At 36.3% G+C, this 24139-nt stretch overlaps 1 protein-coding gene across 3 annotated transcripts in view; it reads left to right on the plus strand.

The window, feature by feature from the left end:
• Positions 1-22762, plus strand: part of KDM7A (lysine demethylase 7A) — a 61794-nt gene extending 39032 nt beyond the window's left edge. For 2 of the 3 annotated variants that reach the window (XM_053943145.1, XM_053943147.1), the window contains 12 exons: positions 587-693; positions 3270-3361; positions 6480-6569; positions 7439-7648; positions 8243-8367; positions 8883-9040; positions 12215-12312; positions 14830-14978; positions 15117-15325; positions 15664-15749; positions 16860-17136; positions 17744-22762. In XM_053943145.1, the coding sequence (XP_053799120.1) occupies positions 587-693; positions 3270-3361; positions 6480-6569; positions 7439-7648; positions 8243-8367; positions 8883-9040; positions 12215-12312; positions 14830-14978; positions 15117-15325; positions 15664-15749; positions 16860-17136; positions 17744-17838 (1696 nt within the window). In that variant the 3' untranslated portion in view covers positions 17839-22762. The remainder of the gene's footprint in view (positions 1-586; positions 694-3269; positions 3362-6479; positions 6570-7438; positions 7649-8242; positions 8368-8882; positions 9041-12214; positions 12313-14829; positions 14979-15116; positions 15326-15663; positions 15750-16859; positions 17137-17743) is intronic. The other variant, XM_053943146.1, reaches the window with a different exon arrangement.
• The last annotated feature ends 1377 nt before the right edge of the window (positions 22763-24139 follow it).

Consider the following 24139-nt stretch of genomic DNA (forward strand, 5'->3'; position numbering starts at 1 on the left):
CTTGTTTTACTTCTGCAAAGTTTGTTTCAAAAGCAAAATGAAGGCTGTGCAAGAATTTAAGTGACTAAAAGGAGGAAAAAAAATAAAAGAAAAATTTCTACCTTGGAGATTAGTGTAAGTGAGTAGAACAAAACTAAGCAAGCCCAGGTGTGCGACACTGAGTTGAAATGAGCATCCTCAAGTCAGCATTGCTCTAAGGGCAGCTGTATTTAGTTTTTGTCCAAGATGTAGAGCTGTCTTCTAAACATATTGTTTTTATTTATTACAGTGGAATCCTGATAAAATTCCATCTGTTAAAAGATCACACATTGGGTTTGTATCCTAGTTTTATGAAGTCCAACTTTATTCTTAGAAGTGCCGCAGTCAAACTTGATAAGGTCAGAGCCTGAATGAGACCAGAGTTCAATCTTGTCTGTGGTCTTGTTGGGGTTTAACTATGTGGTACTTGACTTATTTTATTTATCATGGCCATGGTTATTTTATTTCATTTTATTTTGGACATTGTGTCAATTTGAATGATTACGTAGTTGAATAATGAATTTGATAATTAAAACATTCATGTTTTGTAATATTTGCATTCATTCAGGTGTTATGAAATGGAGAAGAGGCTAAAAACCCCAGATCTCTTTAAATTTCCTTTCTTTGAAGCCATCTGTTGGTTTGTGGCCAAAAACTTACTGGAAACATTGAAAGGTAATGCCTGTTTTATTTTAAGAGATACACATGTATTTGCTTTTATAATTCTTTGTCTCTTGAGTGATAATGGAAATGGCATCAGTTTTTTCTCCCAGGCTTCTTTCATATCATTTAAGATCTCTGAATATCCTTTGATAGCCTTTACTTTAAGCAAATAGTTCTATGAAATGATCCCACTAACTTATATCTATGGGTTTCTTCTTGGTGGCTTCACAGCCAAACACAGAAGTGTTTTTGAACTTCTGCAATTTTCTTTGACCTTTCCAGTCGCAGTTCCTGCTGCCTTCTGCTCCTGGTTGTGGAAGGAAAGATGTCTGTGAGGGCTTTTGTAGGAAAGATGCATCAGTTCCTATGAGCTGTATCACTTATATCAGTGTTTATCCAAGAGGTGTCTCAACAGCCTTCTGTTCTTAACAGTTGCTGTTCTCCTCTAAACTTACTCACCTATTCCTTAATTGTTATAATCATACCCATCTATATTTTGTGTTTGAGAGAGTGCCTATCTGACTTCACCTGTTTTCCTCAAGTATCTTGCCCTCTGCCTGTATTTCAAGGGACAGAAGTCAATCTTCAGAAGAGGCTGCTGAATTCAATTTCTGTTTTGGAATAGATCAGAATCCCACGTAACTTTTTCTAATGTGGAAACAGCGCAAGTTATTGAAGATTCTCTCTTCTCCTTTCAGCAAATTAAAGCATTGAACAGCCCTTGATTCCTAAATGAGCATTTAAAGTCTCACGGTGACCCCAGAGCAACTCAGAAATTTTACCAAACAGAACAAACTTGCAGAAAACTTTTCCTTCCAAAAGGAGTATATTTATCTTGAAAGCTTGCTTTGGTTTGTCTCATTCACGCATATTTAATGTTTACAAATTCATCAGAAGCCATAGGAACTGTGTTCCTGCTGGAAAAGCACACATGTTTCTGTAAGATCTAGCTAACTATAAACTATGTCTGTTCACCCCACTCTTCCCTTGCCCCTTTTTATCCCATGACTGCTTGAATGCAGAGGCTAGGAGTCTCTTGTGGCTTGTGTCTTAGGGAAGGGCTTTGAAGCTTATTCTCATGTTATGTTTAATCTTTGGTTTAGCAGATGTTTTGTCACTGACCAACATTATGGCCTATAAACATCATAAAAAAATAAAAACTGATGTTTCCATGGCTAGGGTGAAGTTTATATTGCATTTTGGCATCAAGACTCATGAATTAGGTATTTGCTAGTCAGTAACTATTGTTTTATGAATAAAGGATGATGCCAGTTCAGTTTTGTGGGGTAATGGTGATGTCCAGCTGTTAGCAGTACTTTTTATGAAATTCAGGTCAGTAAGCAAAATCAACACAGCATGTCTTTCTGCTTCATTCTGTAAAATGGTAACAGGGTCACAAACATTTTCAGTTTGACTTTTTATTGGCAGAAAATGTTTCATGATATGTATTACTGCATTCACCTAAATATTTTTCTTAATTCTTGGGGTTCCAAAATATGTATGCTGTTGTTCATGTATGCTGTACTCATTAATTTGAATTACTTGTAGTTCATGTAATTGTTTCTATTGCATCTGGAAAATTCAGCCTGTGGTACTCCATTGTATTCTTAAAATTTTATCAACTGAGTCAGCTAATGGGCAGGAAGATTTCTGCTGCCAGTACCTCTCATACCCTTTAACAAGTAGGAGGCCTTTAAGAGAAGAGCAGCTGTTTACTCACAGAACCTTCCTTTTTCTGCCAGCTTCCTAATACATAGTCATAAGAATCGTGTTTTATTAGTATATTCTTTTAAGGGAATAAAATGAGCCAAACGGTTCTAGTGTTGATCCATTTGCTATTGACAAGTGGAAATATTTGTCAAGAACATGAGGAGAGGTTTTAATCTACTTTTGGCTGTTTGTGGAGGATTTATCTTTTCCCTTCTTTTTTTTTACCCCTATGAAGCAAAAGAGAAAATGAAAAAGAATTGCAATCAGTTGGGAACACCAACTTCCCTAAGAAGAGAAGCTTCTGAAGCAGAGTGGTTTTCCACCCTGTCCTTTTGATTTTGGGAGTAAAAATTATGTAAACCATGTGAGGGAGAACTGTGATAATTGGAAGGGTGACAAAAATTTTTGGGAAGTGGAAGTATGCTAGTGTGAGCCATTTGCATATGTATGTGGATGAGCAATGCGAATTCTAATTTAGAGATACATCCCACATCCTGCTGGTCCCCTTTGACTGAAATATTTCTCAATGAAATAAAACTGATTTTTTTTCTTCAAATATGTTATTTCTTGTTCTGTATTTTAGATCTGGGCTCTTTTTCCCTAAATGACCTTTAGTATGTTGTAAACTAACCCTAATTCATACAAGAATAAGTTAAAAAGAAGGTTTTATGTAGAATCACTCTAGGGTTGGATTTATTTTTTTCATAGTCATTCTTGTTACAATATGCACATAAATGCAGGATGCCATGTTTCATTTGCTTGCTCAATTTTTCCTTTACTGTGCTGTTGTACAATGGCAACTTTATTGGCTGAAGAGTAGGTATCATTTTATTTTCTCTCTTGATGTGTTTCTAAATTGGTTTCTGTATCCTTTTTAGAACTGAGGGAAGATGGTTTCCAGCCTCCAAGCTATTTAGTGCAAGGAGTGAAGGCTTTACTTACTGCTTTAAAATTATGGATGAAAAAAGAAGTACGTATAAGTGATTTTTGCTATTTTGGTGAGCTCTGATTTGATTTAGAACTAAGTGAAGGCCTGTGCCCTTTAAAAGTTTAAGATTATTTTTATCTGTTAATGAGTACTGAAAAAGTCTATTGAAAGTATGTACTGCTGATTTGGGGAAGAATCATAATGACAATTTTATATTCCATGATTAGTCACTGAACAATGCTATGACCTATAAACTTCATAAAAAAATAAAAACTGATGTTTCCATAGCTAGGGTGAAGTTTATATTGGATTTTCCCATCAAGACTTGCATTCCAATAATCATGATTCCATGATTATTCCAAGTCTATTACGCCATTTAATAAGCTCAAGTATTATAGCTGATTGAAGTAGAATCTTGCTTTACTTCAGGATGGGATAAGAATACCAGAGGATAAGGTGATAAGGTGAGGCATTTTCTAAGAAATGTGTTTATACAGTCAATTAATCCTAGTCTGAGGCAGTGGAGGGATGGAATGCCATGGTATATTTCATTTTTCATTCATGTCAGTGGTGTGGAAAGCACATTTCAACTACACCTGCTGAAGAGTCGGTTTAGATTCAGGTTGAGCAATATTAACTTCAGTTGAATACTCTCCTTGCTCAACACTGATTGACCCTTGTAAAATCATATGTATGCCATCAGTGCTGGCTTTGCTGGTGCTCTTTTCTCCAGGAAAGCTTATTTGTTTTGCCACAGAGTTGGGTCTGGTCTAACAACATGTGTTTTTTCATGTGCCTGTGCTAATAAGCCCTCTTGGAACCAGTGCTCCTGGGAAGTGCTCTTCACTGACAGGCAGTTTGGTTCTGACTGAGGGTATTAATTCTAGTTTGTTGCTGCCTGTGATATTACCTTGTTGCAAGCCAGACTTGAGCTGGTGCTTTGAGATCTCTCTGATCTTTCTGCCCACAAATTCTACTTGTAGGAGAACTTACTATGCAACATGTATGTTTGATATTATGTATGATAATTGCACAATGCTGCATCCAACAGTATGAGCAACATGGAAGTGAACATGAGGTGCAAGTGTTTTTTATGTGTGGAATGTGCTGGGGTTCAGCCTATGTAACATTACTGATCCCAGATGAAACTCTGCTGGCCCTCTGAGTTGGTTCTCCAGTGTCTCTTGGTCTCTGCTGTTCTGGATGAAGGCTTGTTAGCAAGCAGTTTCGCAGTGTTTACAGGATGTTGGGCTTAAACTGTTGAACCACATGTGAATCCAAGCCATCTCTGCATCTGTGGCATGGATAATAAGCAAGCCTAGTGATCAGGCTACTGAACTGAGATCAAACATAGCCTATATAAATCCTTATTTTCATTTGAAATTGGATTAGAATTCCTTTTTTTCTAGATTGCTGTAGTGTAGTATTGTAGCATTTGTGTGCTGTCTAGTAGGTCATTAAGTATTTTGATTCATGTGGAATGTGATGCATTCTCTACTTCTCTGTGAAAGGAAAATCAATTGCACTTGCTGTATTCTGAATGCTTATTAATGAGGCCTTTGAGTATTCCTAAACCACTGGATGAGCAGATAGACCCATTGTGCGGGAAGTGCAGAGCATCAGAGATTTAGCCAGTGTTGTCTGCTGTCCACCAGCTGTCATGTTTCATACCTTTTCTGGCTATTGCCTCATCCTTGAGCCAGTTCTGCTATGCAGCAGACCACATGTATGATAGGTTTGGAGTTGAAGGCAGGTGAGGACAGGAGGAGCTTTGTGCATTGCAGTTTGATCTGCTCATGTTGAAGATTTCAGACAGTTCCTGAAAAATGGCAAATACATGCTTCTCAAATGAGAACCCCTCTCATGAGCTTTTGCATTTGTGTCATGGAGTATGTCTTTTCAACAGAAGTGAATTCATAATTCATAGGTGAATTATCCTAGAGGATTCTTTTGTGCCATTTTCTAGAGAATTTCAAACTCATCTTATTTTGAGACGGCAAAGTAGGAAGGATTGAATGGTCCTAAAATGACCAATAACTTGATGGAAAAATTGTACAGTTTAGTGACAGAGCTGCTGTTTTCTCCAGGGTGAATATATAGAGATGTGATACATTCAAAGAATGAACAATGGTAAATAATAGCAGCTGATTTAATCTTCCCTGTAGAATTAGGGGCACTGAAATGAATAATCATATCATGATTTTATGTTGGGGTTGGGTTTTTTTGGGAAGGGGAGAAGCATTTGTTTTAATGATTTAGAGGAAGCCAGGTTCAATGAAATGCACATATAGTATTGAATTGCTTCTAGCAATCACTTTGTTGCTGAATCTCATTTTTGAAATGTGGGCAGATGAAAGTGTTTGGGATGTTTTTCTGTTTAAGTAGTTGATTACAGGAATTAATGTCTGTCATTCTAGCCTGTGTGTTAAGTGATGTTTTATCTGTTTAATTTTAACTTAGAAGTGTTCTAAATGGACATTTAAACTACATACAAAATTTTTTTTGCTGGATCTAACTATAGAGTGTTTGGACTTTTGTTGTGTGTGTATATATATGAAATCTGTCTCTGATATGGTTTCAGAGGATTAAAGAGAACATAAACTCTTATGACTTCCTACATTTTTTATAAGGAATAGGGTTTTTTTTCTGAGTTGCATTTTCCAACCTGCTAGATTTTAAATAAGCTAAAAACGTAATTTTTAAGAATTGGATGTCAGGAAGATGTCTAAAAATTTGTATCTTGGTTACTCATGATTATTCTTGAGATTAAATTTTTGTCAGGGTAAAATTCCCTTAGTCTTAAGGTGACTCTAATGAATGTCGGAAGTATTGCTCTGTACTGACCATGGTAAAGGGGAAAAAAGGTGATTACCGTACTGAGGGTAAAAAAAAAAAAAAAGCGGTTGTCAGTATGGCTTTGTGTTACCTCTTCTTTGGAATCTTGGAGACACTGAGGGACATCTGCTGACTACTAAAGCTTGGACTGGAAGCTACTGCCTGTGTATATCAGTCCTGTCAGTTTGTGGTCATTATTACAGAAATTAATCTAGTTTTTCTTTTTTTTTTTCCCTTGTAGTTTTGTTTATTTCATATTATTTCTGCTTTTATCTGGAAAAAAAACCCCAAACCTAAGTATCTTTTCTTCCCCCTTTGCATATAGCTTGTAACAGAACATGCCTTTGAAATTCCAGACAACATTAGGCCTGGGCATCTCATCAAAGAGCTCTCTAAAGTGATTCGTTCTGTAGAGGTAAGAATAGAGGCAACCCTATGTAGGTCTTCAGAAAATAAATCTTTGAATCAGGGAACTCCATCATAGTTATGCTTCTGATTGACCATATTCACCTTTTAATTTATTTACCATTCATTTAATAATAGAACATCAGTAGGAGAACTGTTTGGAATACTAACTATGGGTATTTCAGAAAATGGATAGTGGGTGTTTTATGTATTTTTTGTGGATTTTTATATTTTAATGGTGAAATTATTTGTAGTTTAGTATTTCTAAATTGTAGTTACTTATATGTACTTAAAATAATTATTATTAATGTGTTGTTAAAGACTTGAATTTGATATTCTGTGCGTATTCCATTCTCCTATCTATTTGTTAGTTAGTTCTGGTCCAGTTGTCATCTCTTGCTCACTCTTCAGTTTTGTGGCTGTGTGTTACATAGTCAGTGGGAGAGAGTTTCCCACCTTTTTTTTTTTTTTTTTTTTTTTTTTTTGGTTGCTTTCCCATACCAGTGTTTTGCTCCTTTATTCTTCAGTGGTTATTGATTCTTGAAAAATTCTCACATTTCCATGTGAAGAGATGGATGGATCTGAGGGGATGTGATCTGTTGTGTACAATACATGTCTACCCTCTGCTGCCTTCCTGAATAAAACCATATGTTCTGGTGGTACTACTCTTGTGGAATAGCATAAAAGCCTTAAATGAGAAAGAGGTGTAGTAGAACTAAACTTTGTACTTCACATCCAAATGAAATGTGTAGTTATTTCTCCAAAAGGTCTAACAATTTTCCTTACCTAATTTACATTTAATTAGATGAATAAGAAGCAGTACTTAAATATGTGGATTTATTCCTCTGAGACTATTCTGAAAAGTGCTTTTAATTACAGGAGGAAAACAGCAAATTAGTTAAAACTCAGGGAATTCTTGGTGTGTCTCCAACTTCACGATCTTCACATGAAACAGCTTCCCCTCACCACTCCAGACGAAGGGTGAGAAAGCTGCGAGACCATGCTACCAAAACTCCTTCTAATCTGGACATCCTGGAACTCCACACTAGGGAGGTACTGAAAAGGCTGGAGATGTCACCGTGGGAAGAGGCAAGTATTGAGTTATGTGCAAGGAAAAACAAAACCAGAGTAGTTTTCTAATCTCTGTTGAAAAGAAAATGGTTTTAAGATGTGTAAGAATACAGACTAGAGCTCTTTGTCATATGAGATATGGATAGATTGGTTCAGAGTATATGTCAAATGTAAATTGTTTTGAGCTAAGAAAGTTCTGCTTAAGGCAAGTTACGTTCTGTTATTGATATTTTGCTGTCCTTTAAATCAGTTCTGAGATACTACTATCAGGGAGCACATACCCAATCCAGGAGTTGCTGTAGCAGTTCCAAGCCCAGCTTCTGGCTTGCCTAAGTCTATTGATATTTCTCCAAAGGAAATTTAAAAGGAGTATTATAGGAAAATTGTATTTGTTTCAAGTGCTTCAGGAGAGTATAGATGATTCAAGAAAGGAGAAGATGCAGTCATCTCCTGAAGTTCTTTGCATCCAAACTTGTTTTGTCTGAGCTTTTTTCAGTTGGTTATCCAGGTGGTAACCATCCTAGTAGTGAATTTAATCTTTTATGGAGTGCAGAAAAAAACAATTGAGTTCATAGGAAGAAAAAATAAGCAAAATTGCTTTTACTTCTTTAGGATATCACAAGCTCAAAACTGAACGGGAGGTTTAACAAGCCCTTTCAGCCCTCTTCTACAGTACCTGAATGGAGAACAAAAGACAATGATCTTCGCCTTCTGCTGTCAAATGGAAGAATAATTAGGTATAAAGGATTGCTTGTGGATACTTTTTCCTGGTCATTATGGTCTGGAGTATGCTAATTGTTAATATTTCTATTTGTAGAGCTCTTAAGTTCTTACCAGTAAGAGTCTGGTTAGGAATACAGAAGGAGTGTCTGTGTCTGCTGTCCCCTAGTGGAGCCACAGTTAGGGAGTGAAGAGGAAGGGATTCTTTGCATGGTCCTTTGTTACAGCATTTCGTTCACTTGCTCAATGGGGTCTGCACTGAAGGGAATGCTTCAAAGTAGAAAAAGTTGTTTTATATCTATCTATAAGAGTGCTACTCATTAAAAGTACTCTGGTGTTAAACTTCATATCTTTATGGAAATGACAGTTGTATAGGAAGTAAATGGGAATACCTGCAATTCAGAATGAAGAGATGAGCATAAGAGAATATTACTGTTATATCTTGAGAGTGTGTTGTAAATAATGAAAGGAAAACAGTTGCTTCAGGTTTTTAAGAGTAAAAACTGACTTCTGTTTTTTTTCTTGTGAGAAGAGATGAGAGACGTCCATTTACAGATCGAAGTCTTTACACAGCAGACAGTGAAGATGAAGATGACAGGACAAGGTCAAAAAAGACAGCTGTGAAGGTAGAAGACCAGCCCTCAGGATGTGAAGGAGAAGGGAATGCAGATGCCCAGAAACCACTGAACAGTAAGATTGTCTCCAAGTCCTATCAGTTGAACATTTTGATGGTCTCAGCGAGGGTCTAACTACCGTTTGTAATATTTCAGTCTAAGTATTAAGAGGATAAAGAAATAAATCAGAGCAGTAGTTTTAGGAGTTACACAAAACATTTCGTAAATATTATCTGTCTACTGAAGAAGCTAACAGGATAGAGATGAAAAGTAAAACCCACCTTTTTATATTAGTGCTGTCTTGAATGCTATGGAGAGCACTTTTCACAGTGGAGATTTAATTGCTGTTCTGGATGAGTAGTTGTTACTCTAGGTCTGCTTCATAATGTAAGAATGCTGATTGGATTTTGGTTTTAAAACCAAAACATACCTCATTGTGAAAAGCTCATCACATCATTTCACTGTAGAGAATGAAAGATCATAATACGTAGCTAATTTTAAACCTGCCTTATATTTTACTTTTCCTGTTCAATTTCGCAATTTCATAGTTGATCATACAATTTTGTCTGTTTTAATATTGAATTGCTTTATTCCATACAAGTGAAAATACATAATTTGACATTAGTAAAATCTTACACATTCAACCTTCGTAATCTGCAAAGTTAGGAAAGAACTTAGGTTATCTGTAAAATACTTTACCTCTACTTTCCAGTGCTTTAAACCATCCTTCACTGGGAACTAATCTTTAGGGGTCTTTTGGTAGCCTCAAGCCTTCCTGCCAAGTGTTCAGCAGTGATGATCACACAGTGTATTAGTAAAGTATCAATATTGAATGCCTATTGCCAATGCTTATTTTTAATAGCTCTTTACCTGTGTGCAGATAGAATTAATCCTTGACAGCTTCCCACTTAATTATAAGTGATGTTCAGTCACAGTACAGCTTAAAAGGGCTCAGAAGGTGTCTATTACAAAACTGAAGTCAACACTTAAAAGATGACAAGGCTCCTCTGGAGACTTCCAGGTCTCTGAGTTTCCTGAATAACAGACCATAATATTTGACTCTGCTGTCAGCCTGAATAAAATATTTAATTATTTTCATTAACAAGGCAAACTATAATCCCTTTTGACTTCTATATGCTTCTATATGTCACAGAGGACAGTATTAAAAAACCTGCACGTGAGAAGTCTCTATTGGGTATTCTTGGAAACAGGGCAAACGGCTTGTTGAGTAAAGGCTTACTGTAGTGGTTTTCCACTTTCAAAATTAAACTAGGTAAATCAAACTAAATTTTGCACTTGAATCAAAGATTAAATCATACTGGGAAATGGTAACTTTTTTTTCAAAATTATTGCTCTTATTTGATACAGAATGAATATGGCAGTGAGTATCCAAATGTATTAAATGTACTTAGAACTAGAAGTGAATGTTGAGATTCTTCTTCCAAAAAATTGAGTGGTCAGGACTAATCCTGATATTTTTAATTGAATATTGAGCGTCTTCAGACTTCCCTGAGTGTGTGTTACATGTGATTATTTTACCTACACTGAGACTCTCTATTTTACCTACACTGAGAGAGAGGGGAAAGGCATCGTCTGCAGAGAATTCCAGAAGAGGAACTACCTGTTCCTGGAACAGCTGCCAACTTTGGTTGTTCTTACTGGGATTGAGGCCAAGAGGAATGTCCACAGACAGATGCCTTTAAACAGATCAAGCTCCTTTAGCTTTGTGTGTCATGCCAAGATCCTGGTTTTAAATGGTGACCCAATGTTAGCAGAGGGACAAAGATCAAGTGCTGCCCTTAATTGAGCAAGATACTTTGTGTGCATGAAGAGAAGGTGGTTTGAGATTTTTCTTAATTCACAGTGTCTTAGATAATGACTACTCTCATTCACCCAATTTTGGGAATATTCCTCCTTGTCTCTGGAGGCATACAGAACAATATATTTTCTTGGAAAAGATACTAGTGTAAAGGAAAGTTCTTTTAATCTCTAAAATTTTCTGTATTGTTCATACTGTTGCTTATCTTAGAATCTTATTTGCCTTTTTGAAATGAGCCAAAAGCATGAGTTATCATCAGAAATGCCTTGGGTTGTTTTGAGGTGTAGTAATTAAAAACATTAATTTATCGTCATATGTTGAGCATTACTTTATATAGCTTAATTTCCTGTACAGCAGTGTTGCTCATTTAATGTGCTTGGATATTCCTCATGGTTCTTTCTAATACTGTCTTAAGTTTAGTTAGTCTTCTCTAGCTTTTGGTCCCTGCTGTTCAATTTACTCACTTTCTGATGACAAGTCTCAGCTTTCTTCTGACTCTGAAAGTAATTATCACTGTGCAGTGTTTAGCAATCAGTAATATCCCTTCAAATATATTTGATGCCTAGTTATGATCTTTGCCACAGTCTTCAGTAGGAGCAAACATCAACTAGAATTGCAGTGTATACATAGTTACAGGTACATCCTTTATTCTTGCATAATTATAGTTAGGAAGAATTGTGTTCTTTTATATGGTTTCATGTAAAACTATGCTGAAAACAAACCAACATTTCAATTTTACTTGTCTTCATTCTAGAGTTAATTTCTGATTCGTGCAGCTTAGCTTTCAGCATTGTTTTGTATGAAACCATAAATACTTTTAAAGTGATGTTTCTTTCTTTAGACCCCATTTTCTTGATTCACAGTCATAATTTTTTTACCCTATTTTGCTTTTCTCCAAAAGACTTATGCTACCTGAACTGTACATTGCCATCTTTAATGAATTTGTACTTAATCAACATTTTTGCCAGCAGCCTTGACACAGGTATACATACAGCTCACTGGCCTTGAGCCTTGGAATCCAAACACTTAGCAATGTGGTTCCTGCTTGTGGTTCTTTGGGACAAATGCAGTCTTTTCAGAGTACATGCTGGTGAGAACTGCTCTGACTCCAGCCTGTACAAAAATCAGAAACTGCCCAAGTGCCATCTCTGAAGTGGGTGCCCTTTGGGAAGGAAAAAATATAAACTCCTGCTGCCCCTGATTTCTCCTCCTGTCTTCATCTGCTCAATTGCTTGAGAAGTCTTTTGGTCAACAGTAGAAAACTCATTGTTGTCCTAAGCAAACTTGTGAACCAGATCAGTGTGTGCATTTGCCTTTGTTTACAGAGTGTTAAAAACAAAATATGTGTTTCTTGGGTTTTGCTTCAAAAATAATTGTTAAATATTAACATGGTTAATGTCGTGTCTTATATTTTAATTCTTCTCTCTGCAGTGTTCTTTGAAAGTGTGAAATCAGAACTCAGGAATGGATCCTCAGAGTACTCTGATATTTCTGATTCAGAAGAATCTGAGCCTGATTGCACTACACAGGTACATATTTAAATAAGTCTCAGAAATTAATGAAGCAATTAAATATAATTTTGCTCACGTACTTGAGATTTATCTGGTCAAAATCTGTGTTAAAACAGCAATAACAAAGTATATAATTCTTGTTCAGATTAATATCTCAAACAATGTGCTGCTTCATTCTTCATTTATTCTAGTGATGAGAAAAAAGATAAGATATGCGATCTTGCAAAATTTTATCTTCTTTGTCATCGAGGTGGGGTTGGCAGAGGACGAGCCCTGCTCTGGAACAAACAAAGTCAGATCCTAATTGCTCTATTTATTTCTTTCATAACAAGTCTAAATTTCATCATTCAAATTATGAGTATCTACCACACAGTTTCCTTTTAGAGCAAGGTTAATGGGAAACAATCTTACAGGTATTCAGTTTTATAAACAACCTGAGTGGCTAAATCCTATTCAGGGATTTTTAGACTATTGGAAATAGATGGGAATCCTCCATTTGAGGGTCTAGATTGTGGTGGTTTCTTCAGAGTTAAATGAAGTATGAATACACACATATGTGTAGATATTTACAAACATATTTTTTAATACAACTTCTAGAATTTAGAGATATGTGTGTATGTCTGTAAATACTTTAATTATTTTTTCATTGGCAAATTGGGCTTGTACTTAGTAATTTAAATTTTTATTGGTTAGCAGTAAGGTGAAGTTATTACCTGACATTTTTGTTTCATGCTTCTGGAAAGCTAATGCCTTGGTCTTTCTTTCAGTTGTCAACCTATTATATGACTTTACAAGAAGTCTTTAAATTCCTACTTTTTCTATGGTGGTCAAGATTTTTTTTTTTTTTTTTGATACTTGTTGTCTTTCATCATTACCTAATCTAAATGTTGGAGTAAGTGATAGGAACCTTCATGGTGTGGTTTTTTCTGGTTTCCTCAACTGCATTGCCAGCACCTTTGGCTCAGGTTTCCTTTTCTAAGACACAGAGTCAGTCTGAGGTTACTTAGAAGTGATATATTTCATCTTCGCAGGAGAATATAGCCAGTTTTTTATGACTTTGTAAATGAGTGAATGTTTTATATTTATGCTGTACTTACTCTCTTAGTTTTTTTCCATATTCTCCTGCTTTTTAATTTTAGGAAGCTACTCATGTGAATGAAACTGTTGTATAAAAATACCTCTTGGTGATAAAATGCACTTCATTCATTTCAGTTCTGTTTTTGATGATGGGGATAATGATGTCAGCCTTTAAGGATTATGACTCCTCCATGTTCTGATCTTCTGTTTTCAAAATCTCTATTGAGTGTCACATATACTCCTTGTCTTGGTAAAAAAAGAAAATTGTGGTGTTCTCTGTACTTGTTGAAAATAGATTAGTCTGAATTACCAAGATGGAGCATATGTACTGTAGCCCTTGCTTCCTGTAAAGGCATATTGAGTCACAAATGGTCGCTCCACCTTTGAGAAGCTCCTGCCCATACAAACTGTAATCTCAGCAGGAGCTGAAAAGCTCTTTCACTCATGAAATGAGGCTGTGCCTCTGTAAGAGAGGTAACAGTTGTTGTGTCTCTGTTCCTGCTGTCTTCTGGATTTACCTGAGAGCATCTGTCATTCATCAGAGATGGTGCTGTTGAAAGCTATATTTTGTGAGAGCAGGAACCAGAAGCAGTTTTCTGGGGCAGAATGTGTCCTGCCATATATAATAGGCATCAGTTCTGTCTGCTGCTTGGAACCATACTTCTGTATTTTTTCCCTGTACTTTGAATAGTGAATATAAGAATAATTAATACTCTTATTAAAGAGAATGCAGTGATTTGTGTATGGTGTAATATGTGTGGTGCTTTGTAAAGAATGGATTTTGGAGATGCTTTTTGTATTGTGGAATGTGTACTTACCAGTATTACAAAATCTGAATGTATAGCATCTCAGCTGCTATATTCAGATTAACTGCATTCTGGATACTATAAGTATAAAAAAAGCTTTTGAATTCCTGACTTAGCATAAATTAAGGTAGTGATGCCTTGTGAAGGCTGACCTAGAACAGAGTCTAGAGAGAGCTAAAGGAATAAAGTAGGTATTTATTAAAAGCCTCAATGGATACCCCTTGGGCAGTACAAGAGCCCAGCCAGGGCTACACCCAAGATAAACCCAAAAATGCTCACAAAAAATGGTCAATGGTCACAAGGTCTTACATTTTTATAAGTTCTGGTCCATTAGCATATTGGAGTTAATTGTCCAATTACAGCTTTAGGTTATGAAGTCCCGTCCTCCTCCTTTTTCTCTCTTCAGTCCATACTGTTCAATGCTCTTGGACCTAAGATTTGGATCATTTGTCCTTGGTCCCCAGCTAGGAAAGGACTGTTTTGTCTACTTATTCTTTGAAGAGAGCTTACTATCCCTTAATACAAAGCTCGGAACTGCACACTAAAGCAGCACAGAATCTGAAAAATATAAAAGCTAAAACCTAAGGCATCAGTAGAGTCTCCACTTAGGAGGTCTGGTGACCATTCTGCATACTGTTTCCTCTTGTTTCAGCAGAAGGATTCCTCCACAGAGGAGTCAGAAAGCTCAGGTGATGAAGAGAAGCAGGAAGTAACATCAAATTTCAAAGAGGAATCTAAGGTCACAAGAGACCTTTGTCAAAATACCCAGAAGCCATCCAGAAATGAAACTCCCAGTAAAAAGTAAGCACATTGTGAGCATTTTTTATGGACTGTTAGATCTTTTGGCATGTATTTATGGTTCAACTTTATTGCAATGTAAAAATCAGTCCTTTGAAGGGTTCTGTTTTGAACTGCTTACTACTCCCTTCATTTTCCTAGGGAATGTCCTACCTCGACAAGTACAGAAGAAGAAGCTATTCAGGGCATGCTTTCTATGGCAGGATTGCACTATACTACATGTTTACCAGGTCATACTCAAAGCACAGACTGCACAAATAAAAGAACCTCTCTTCAGGAACACAGAAGCTACCCCAGGAGTCGACACAAAGACAGACAGCCATCTCAGAGCCACAAAACCATAGAATGTGGTAGGTATCTGAACTAAGGAACTGCTGCTCCCTGCTTTTGGCACAGTGCTCAAAATAGTCACTTAAAGTTACATTTTTAGATTTGTAGTTATTAGATTAGTAGCTTTTAAATAAATCAGACTGGCATTTAAAAAGGTGTATTCTGTGGTTTTGCTTTGTTGTTGTTTTTTTCTATAAAAAGTAAATATTACTTCTGAAAAATGGAGCAAACTTAGCTTGTCATCAGAATACCCTTTCTAAATATTTCCATCTAAAATTGTGTGGCATACTTACAAGAATGGGAAGGTTGTGGCTAGATTGAAAGTATTAAAATTTGAACTTGTTGAACTTCTCTTTAGGTAGGTCTGTGAAGGAGGAGGAAGGAGACTTGGGAACTTCCGCATGGACTAGACACCTGAATGAAGCTTCGAGGATTGCCCCTCAGGTAAAGTAATATTTAGAACATATTCAACACATTTTTATAGCAGAAGATATCATGAAATTTTAAGTACAGAAGGCATGGTGGACTGGTCTTTAAACTCTGTGTATCTGACAGATACTTCTAGTTCTGCTAACTGGGTTATTTTTGTCATGCATTTTTTCACTGTTGTTGTTTTGGGTTTTTTCCTTTCAAATTCTTTTCTGTCATAGTGCCCAATATTAAGGTGCTCAGGGCAATGTCTTAAAAAATAGAAAACATTGCATTGCAAATGTGTGAATTTATATTCATTCTAACTGGGGAAGTACTTTGTTGTTTATTCATTGTTATTCCCAGCTAGAACATCAGAACAAGTGGAACATGTTGATAGTATGTATAGTAAAGATACTTGCTTAGGAAATTGGTACTGCTAAACTGATAGCTTTCAACAGCTAGCAGGTAGGAATATTTTTGTTTTCTGGTTTCCAAATGGAATCCAGCAAAGAATGAAAGGCTGTGTGCCTTACGCTCTGAGCTTTTCTACACCGTGGATTTTTTTAGTATTTCTGAACTTGTCTGTATTAGAAGTATTAGAATAATTAATTAATTAGAACAACTAAAGTTGCAAAATTACACCCATTAAATAGCACTGTTTTTAACTGCATACTTTGTGGTGTTTGCTTTTTAAGAATATTTGACTAAGTGGTACTCCTTTACAGTTTGTAATACCCAATTTAGCATTTATTCTTTCATCAGCTGAATATTGAAAACAAATTACCTATTAAAGTAGTCAGTGATTATGGTATGGCTTGTTATAGTGGCTGGTTTAATCAAGAACAATTGCATTTGTTTTAGTCACTGCAAACTGAAAGCAAAAAGAAGAGGCATTGAGTACATTAGTATGTGTACTTAAACTGTAGCATTGCCCTTAGGTGCATATGGAAAAGGTTGACAAAAACGATGTTATCTTTAAGAGGTATCTATTCTAAAAGAAATGATGGACTCATAAAATGACCAGATACTGGTGGAACTGAAATACCCGTTTCAAAGACACAGTAGTATAAGCGGGAAAACTGGAGTGAACCTGTAGCCAGAAGCTACTAACTTGTACATATTTTCTTCTCATTTCCATACTAGGATGCAAATAAAACTCAAAAATATATCAAGAAGGAGTGTGCATCAGAAGCCAGTCTTAAGGTTCAGGATAACAGAAGCATAGTCCACAGCAACAGCTTGAGTTTTCAGCATGGCAAATACACACGAGACTCCAGCGTGATGCAAGCAGAATGTCAGCTGAGTGATGGCAGCCTTAGCCCTGACAGGCCATATGGTGAAACGTCCTTGTCTGTACCACTGCACCCAACGAAGAGGCCAGCATCAAATCCACCCCCTATCAGCAACCAGGCAACAAAAGGTAATGCTTCTCTCCATCCCCTTGCCAAAGCGGGCCGGGGGAGGGAAGCAAAAGACTAAATGCAGACACTGAGTAAAGGACAGGATTAAACCGTGAGGAAAAATACAAAGTGAGCATGCTGTGGACACTCAAGTTTTGGCACAGAATATGGGGAGGTGGAATTAAGAGAGATCAAACTGGCTTGAATCAGATTTGCTTATTGAAATGAAGTTTTAGAAACTCTTAACACTTCAGAAATAGTCTGATGAGCATACTATGTAGGTTTAGTTTCTGGTTTATGTTCTGTAATTTTTTCAAGGGAATAACTTGAGTGAAATTCAGGAAGCTCAATTTAAATTCTCCCCTACTACACCCACTGCGCTTCATAGACTGGAAATATTTGTAAATAATATACTCAACTCATTTATGATAATTCTAGCCAAAGTTTAGGGAAAACAGTTCCTGGGGGTGTTCTTTTTAACTATTCTGGTTCCCTGTTTGTATTTTGAACTGATTCTGGTGGAAAATTTTGCTTGCTTCAGCTTGAAAGCTGGGTTCCACCATTGTTCTACAATGATTAAAATTCATCCTGAAATTCCTGACTGAAGTCCCTGCTTGGGTTTTTCAGGCAAACGTCCAAAGAAAGGAATGGCAACTGCTAAACAGCGCCTTGGGAAGATCCTGAAGCTGAACCGGAATGGCCATGCACGCTTCTTTGTTTAATGTAGCTGCTACTTCTACTACTGCTATCTTTCCTACACAGACCAGTATTGAGGGCAACAGAGCCTGGAGCTGCTGTTATTCCTCTGCTTGAAGCAGACTTGCATGTACCATAGAAAACACTGCCTGATGAACAAAAGAAAGAAAGAAAAAGAAAAAAAAAAAAAAAGGAAAAAAAAAAAACATACAAAAAAACCCAACCCAATGCTGCATTTTCACTGTGCCACACCTGCTCAGCAATAACCATACGGGAACGGGGAAATCTTCAGAGAGACATGGACTGTGAGAAATAGTCTCTCATCAGGGCTTGAATATCATTTGTTGCTGGTAGTTTCTGACCTAAATTAATGAGGGGAGGATGATGAAGGTGGTTTATCAATAATTTATTTCTGATAGATTTTTCACAACTTTAAAATTCATTTAAGAAACTATTTATTGGGAAGACTTTTTCTGTGGGGGGTTATTAATTTAGATTTAATAATGTGAAAGTTCTAAATTGTTTTGATGACGTGTGTTTGGTGCAGTGGAGAGCCACATTAATTGTGATTAGTCTGGACTCCTAAATTTGATATTCAGGTTATAGTCTTAAATAGGGGTGAGATGCATTATTAATTATTTTTTAAATTAAGGCATAAGGAATCTTATTATTTTTTTCCTGCTTTTTGTAAGCTATTGGCTCGGCTTCTGTTGACTTGCAAGTTGCATATTTTCTGCCAGCTTGATTATTTTTTGACCTGTCCTTTTTAATATCAGATTTATTTATTTAATGGACTAGAAGAGACTCCTAAAGACAGAAGAATTTTCTTATGTTCGTCCAGTAGCTGACTTGTTTTAAACTGCACCTCTTTCCTCCAAATCTGAGTACATATTTTCCTCCTGATGATCTGTGTGTGATGATTTTCTTCTGTAAAAAAACCTCCCTGAAATTGTATTTGTACTAGTTATTTAAGAGTTGGTACAAAGGAGGAAGACCCAATATATCTTTTGGAGGAATGGGGACATCAGTTAAGATAAATGTTTCTTCAGAACAGTTGCTCTCAAATAACTAGTAAGATACACATTGCAGTTAAAAGATTTGGCATTTCACTTAATGTAGCATGGAAGAAGCATTTAAGTGTTGTTATTGTATGTTAAACATGTTTTACTGAGGAGTCGTGAAAGCAGGAGAACGTGTCTTGCTTTCAAAGCTGGGTGAGACAGCAAATTCAAAGTCTTAACTGGTCCATATATATAAGCATTTAAGTAGCTTACTGGTATCAGAATGACCATTTGTGTCAGGTTTCAAACAGAGCTGATAGCAAATGCCAATTCTGAATTATTGTAAATAATTTTGATTTAAAATTTGTATTTTTCTGTAATATAAAAATAAATATTTAACTTTTGAGGGATGGGGATGAAGGCAGAAAGGGGAATTCTTTTACTTGATTATGGAAAAAGGGCATTTTGCAGGGTCCAGCCAAAATGTAAATGTCAGTATGCTAATGACAACAGTATTGTTGGTTGGGTTTTTTTTTTTTTTCTTTTTTTGATTGGTAAGAGTAAAAATACTCCTGCATAGCTCTCCAAGTCATCAAATTGATTTTAATTTCCACACCAGTTTTTCCTTCCTCCATATCCTATACTGGAATAATTTCCTCTTGTGTTTAAAAACAAAGTCAGTTTTATTTTCCAGAGTATTTGTGCAGAGTTATTTTTATTTAGGCTAGATTATAAATGCCTTTAGAAATTTGTGGAAATAGTTCTGATGTCAGGTGTTCTTTGTTGCTGCAGGGTCAGAACCAGTTAGCACTATGTTGTCCTATTTCTAAATGGAGAAACATCAAAATATAGTGCCACTGCAAAAAAGTCAGGTAGCTTTCATAGCTTTACTTTGTCTGGAGCTTGAAAATTATAGTTTAGGAATGTTTTTTGCAGCCCTGCTTTTACATTATGATGACTTAACTTTTTCTGTGACTTGTATGGGTGAGTTTTTAAATTTTTTTTTGTTTGTTTGCTAATTAGTGATTCACAAAACCAAGCTTTTAGTATTTTAATTTTTTTTTTAATTAGCACAAGTTATCAACCTTTAGAATATTGGGAATGGGGGTAGTCAAGGATTTCTAAAAAGCAGAAGATAAGCTAAGAAGTATTCTACAGGTGCTGAAAATGACTATAAGGACTTGCTGTTCTCAGGTGCTATGTTTTCTAGATGGAAATAGTTAAAAGAGAATATTTTAACTATCTTCTAATATGTTCTCACCAAAGTAAGTCAAAGAAATAAACTATGTTGTCAATATTAGTTAAAATTATATACCCATATAAATTTTCTCTTTGTTTAAACTTGAGCAAATGGTTTAATGCCTGCCAGGCTTTGGAAACTGTTTTAGCTTTAGCATATTGAACCAAACTGTTTCCTTCCTGCTGGCTGTGCAATTTCTAATGATAGAAAATTCCAGTTTAGGGCAGCAATCAGATTCTGAGCAGAATAAAGAATGAGTTCTCTCCCCTTAAAGACAGATTTTTGTTTGAAGTAAAAGTATGCCAGAATAGAATCTGGAGTAAGGAATTTTAAAATACATAGTATGCTTTCTTGTACATGTGATTGGTTTATACAAAGTCTCTTTTCTGGCCATCCATGCTATTTATCTGTATCTTTCAGCTGAAATATAGATATGGCTGGACCCATATATATTATTTCTTCTTTGTTGTATGCTTTTTATTGCTCTAATTTTCTAACTTTTTTTTTTCTGAGTGGCTCTCCACTGTCATGAATTTATATAATAGACTCTTCACAAGCTGTCAACAGGCAGAGGTTCATTCCCATTTTCTTCAAATATCCATGCTTCCAGCAGAAGTTAAATCTGATGTTCCAACTCAGATCAAGTAATTCAAAAGAAATTGCCATGTTGAGCAGTATTAAAAAAAAAAAAAAAAAAGAAAACAACAAAGGAGAAAAAGAAACCTGGTAGCTCATGAAGAGGATGTGGTGACCTCACTTGTTTTGTGTACTTGTATGTAGAGATATATTTATTGTATTCTAGCTAAAATCACTTCTGCACCAATCTTTCTGTAGATGGACTGAACCTTGTGTTGTTGTAGTGGAGAGAAAAAGCCCAATTTTTTTCCTTGCTGTCTCACTCGGGGTGGAAGAGGGAGGAAGTAGGGAACACTGGCTGGACAACAGCAAATGATGCCTGCTATGGTAACTTGTTTTCAAGGATAATCTTTTTTGAAAAGTCAGAGAACTTGCATTTGGCATAAAACTCAATTTCATTTTTTAAATTTTTTTGTGTAGGCAGAACAATAGGAAATGTAATATTGTAGGGGTTTTCCCACTCTCTTAAGTTCTCATGTTCCTACAATTGCAAAACAAGAAACAAATATGAAAATGGAAAGACCCACCTAGAAACTATATCAAAGATTCTTCCAGCAACTTTCCCTTTTCTTCTCCTATTATACTTGCTAATAAACCCTGGCTACAGGGTAGCCTTTGTTGACCTCTGAGGTAGATTACCTATGCAACCTATAATACTCTACATGAATTCATTCTTAAAGAGAATTTTATAAGGGTTAGGTGTTGAGAGATAAAATTGTTGTTTTCTGATCACATGGGGGGGTTTGGGGTTTTATTTTTTTTTTTTTTTTTTTTTTTGGTGTTTGAAGTGCTTGTGTTACCTTTGGTAGAGATGTAAGAGAGCACAGTGTCACAACCACATTTTAGACACTTTGGCTTTGCTCTGAGGCATAAGCTACCTTCATTCACAAGACCATAAAGTTACAAGTGTTGAAAACTTTTGCAGGCTTTCAAAGCCAGAGCTGGTGGGAATCTTGCCTACCCCTTTTTGGTAGCTGTGGAGACTAAGCAGAACTAGAATGACCCAGTGACTAGTGCCCTCTTTAAGCTCCACATGCCCACCTGTCCCTTCACACTCCCACCACGACCCCCAAGCCTTTTGTCTTTCCAGAGTGTCATTCACATAATACTTCCAGACCATTAAAAGCTGTTTGTAGTCCTGGGGCTGAGTGAGCCCAGCACTACTCTTTGACAGAAGAAATATGAATGGAACCAAGGGCCTTACTGTTCATTGTTAAACAAGATGAAAAGCTGCAACATCCATTTTTCCAAAAAATAAACTCAACAAAAAACTACCCTGGTAACCCTCTTTGTGGGAGAGTATGAATGATAAGTCATGCAGTGGATGGGAAATGAAAGTAGCACTGATAAGGAGATGCATGTTCTTCATAGGCTGCATTTCTGTTTGGAAAAAAAAGGACTTTTTCTACTTCTAATATAAATTAAGCCATAAGAGTTTCATGCTGTGGGAAGGGAATGAAAGGGATCACTTTAAGAGATTATATTGATATGTATTGTCACTTCTGCTGGGAAATGTCTATTGCTGCCAATGCTTTGGTGAATCTTTTTTTAAAAAAAAAACAAACATGGAATTTGGAAAAAAAAAAAAAAAACGGGGCTAGTTGTTGGCTATATTTAACTAGTTTTGTAGTAATGTTTTGCTGGCCCATTTGTCTTTTCCTCCTTTTTCTACTCTCATAGTCTAATTTCTATCTTTCCTTCTTAATATTTCTGAAAATGTTAGCTTGTCTGCTCAGTAGGTGTCGGTGTATGTGTGTCTTCCTTTTTACAGAAACGCACTACTGTGTTAAGTATTTGGCTGGGAAATGGGATGCTGCAGCTTTAAGAGCTTTTTTTTCAATTCATAACAGTATTTCCCATCCTCTTTTGCCTGCAGGCAGGGAAAGTGTATGTACAGTATTTATTTTGTTTTGATTTTGCTTTAAATTTGTAAGTTTCTATCAGTAGTTCACATTGATTATTCTAGGGGAGGACAAGTGGCTTTGTTTAAATTTGTATTTGATATTCATAGTTTCCACTTTCTGTACTTTAAAATACGAAATTAAAAAATTGTATGCTTATGTTTTGATTTTAGCACTGGAAAGCGTTTAATTTCTTCAGACTTCTGCTCATTTACTTCATTGTAAATACAGTAAAATGTACAGAGTATCATCAGGAGAAAAAATGCATTTCTAGGTCCAATCTCTGTGCCCTTTGCTTGTTACATTTTAAAGAAGAAATTTTGTGGAGAAGTGTGAGGGAATATTCTCATGCCTTTTTTTTTTTATTATTTTTTCAAAGTGCAAATTTCATTTCAATCCAAGTATATTATATGGCAACTAAATGTATTTTGTGAAGATGTGTATATTCTTTTGGAATCCTAATATAAAAAGGAGGTGGAAGTGTTTGTGATTCATCATATTTTCAGACCTAGATTTGTAAGAAGGGTGTCAAATGGTATTTTTGTATTCTTGCTCTTGGTTTTTGTTCAGGTTTGTCTCATGCTACTGATGGCTGACTCAACTCTTGATTTATTGGTTGGTTTGGTTTTTTCTTTTTCCTTGATGCCTGTGCAGTTCCTGGAAGAAGAGCTTTCTCTTTCACACTTACATATGCTTAGCCATACTTGCTTTTGTCCTGGAGGACTTCCCTGCTGCTTTTTCTTTCCAGATATCATCATCTGTTTTGCAGCTGCCAGTGCTCTCTGTTTTGACTCCTGTGGCAGTGCAGTGTTTGCATGTGAGTGCTTTCCTAGGGTGGTGAAAGCATGGCTGCCCCACCCTGCAGCTCGCTGTGCAGCCTTTTCCTCTGCCCCACTGACCTACTGCAGTGCTGTTGCTGTGCTGAGGGTCATTCAGGGAGCCTGAGATCAGTGATGCACCAACGGCACTGGAAGAATCAGATGGCTAAAGGGTTTGATACCAGCATCCTGTTCAGCTGCTCAGGTTTGCTTCTTAGCCTGGCTTCTAGTTTACAGAGAATTTATGGGTGACTGTAATGACTGGGAGATCTGTTCATTGACTTAATTGTGCCAGGTGCTTTACAGAACGAGAACGCTGACCTCATCAAACCACATACTGCTTAATGGGACAGTTGAAAACCCATGACAAACTGGGAAGGTTTGTGGCCTAAAGTTTAAACATGATAGTGTTGCAGATTTGAGGAGCAGAAACTTCTATGCTGTTTCAAAAACAAATTTCATTTGAGTGGAGGGAAAAATAGAGTCAAGTACAGGGATTGATGATGAAATATTTATGCATCCAGATATCTGTTCCCGTTATATTTTGACATGCCTTTACATCTTTTCAATTCATGTGTTAAAACTGATTTTAAATTTGGTTAGCCCAAGATTTGCCAAAGATCTGAAAGAGCTGTTTGTCTGTCAGAGCAACTGCATATTTTGAAAAGGTCTTAATCACTGTGATTGAATAGCAATGCAACAACCTATGCATTTCCATCAAATACTCATCT

Source organism: Vidua chalybeata, chromosome 5, assembly GCF_026979565.1.
Source record: "Vidua chalybeata isolate OUT-0048 chromosome 5, bVidCha1 merged haplotype, whole genome shotgun sequence".
NCBI lineage: Eukaryota > Metazoa > Chordata > Aves > Passeriformes > Viduidae > Vidua > Vidua chalybeata.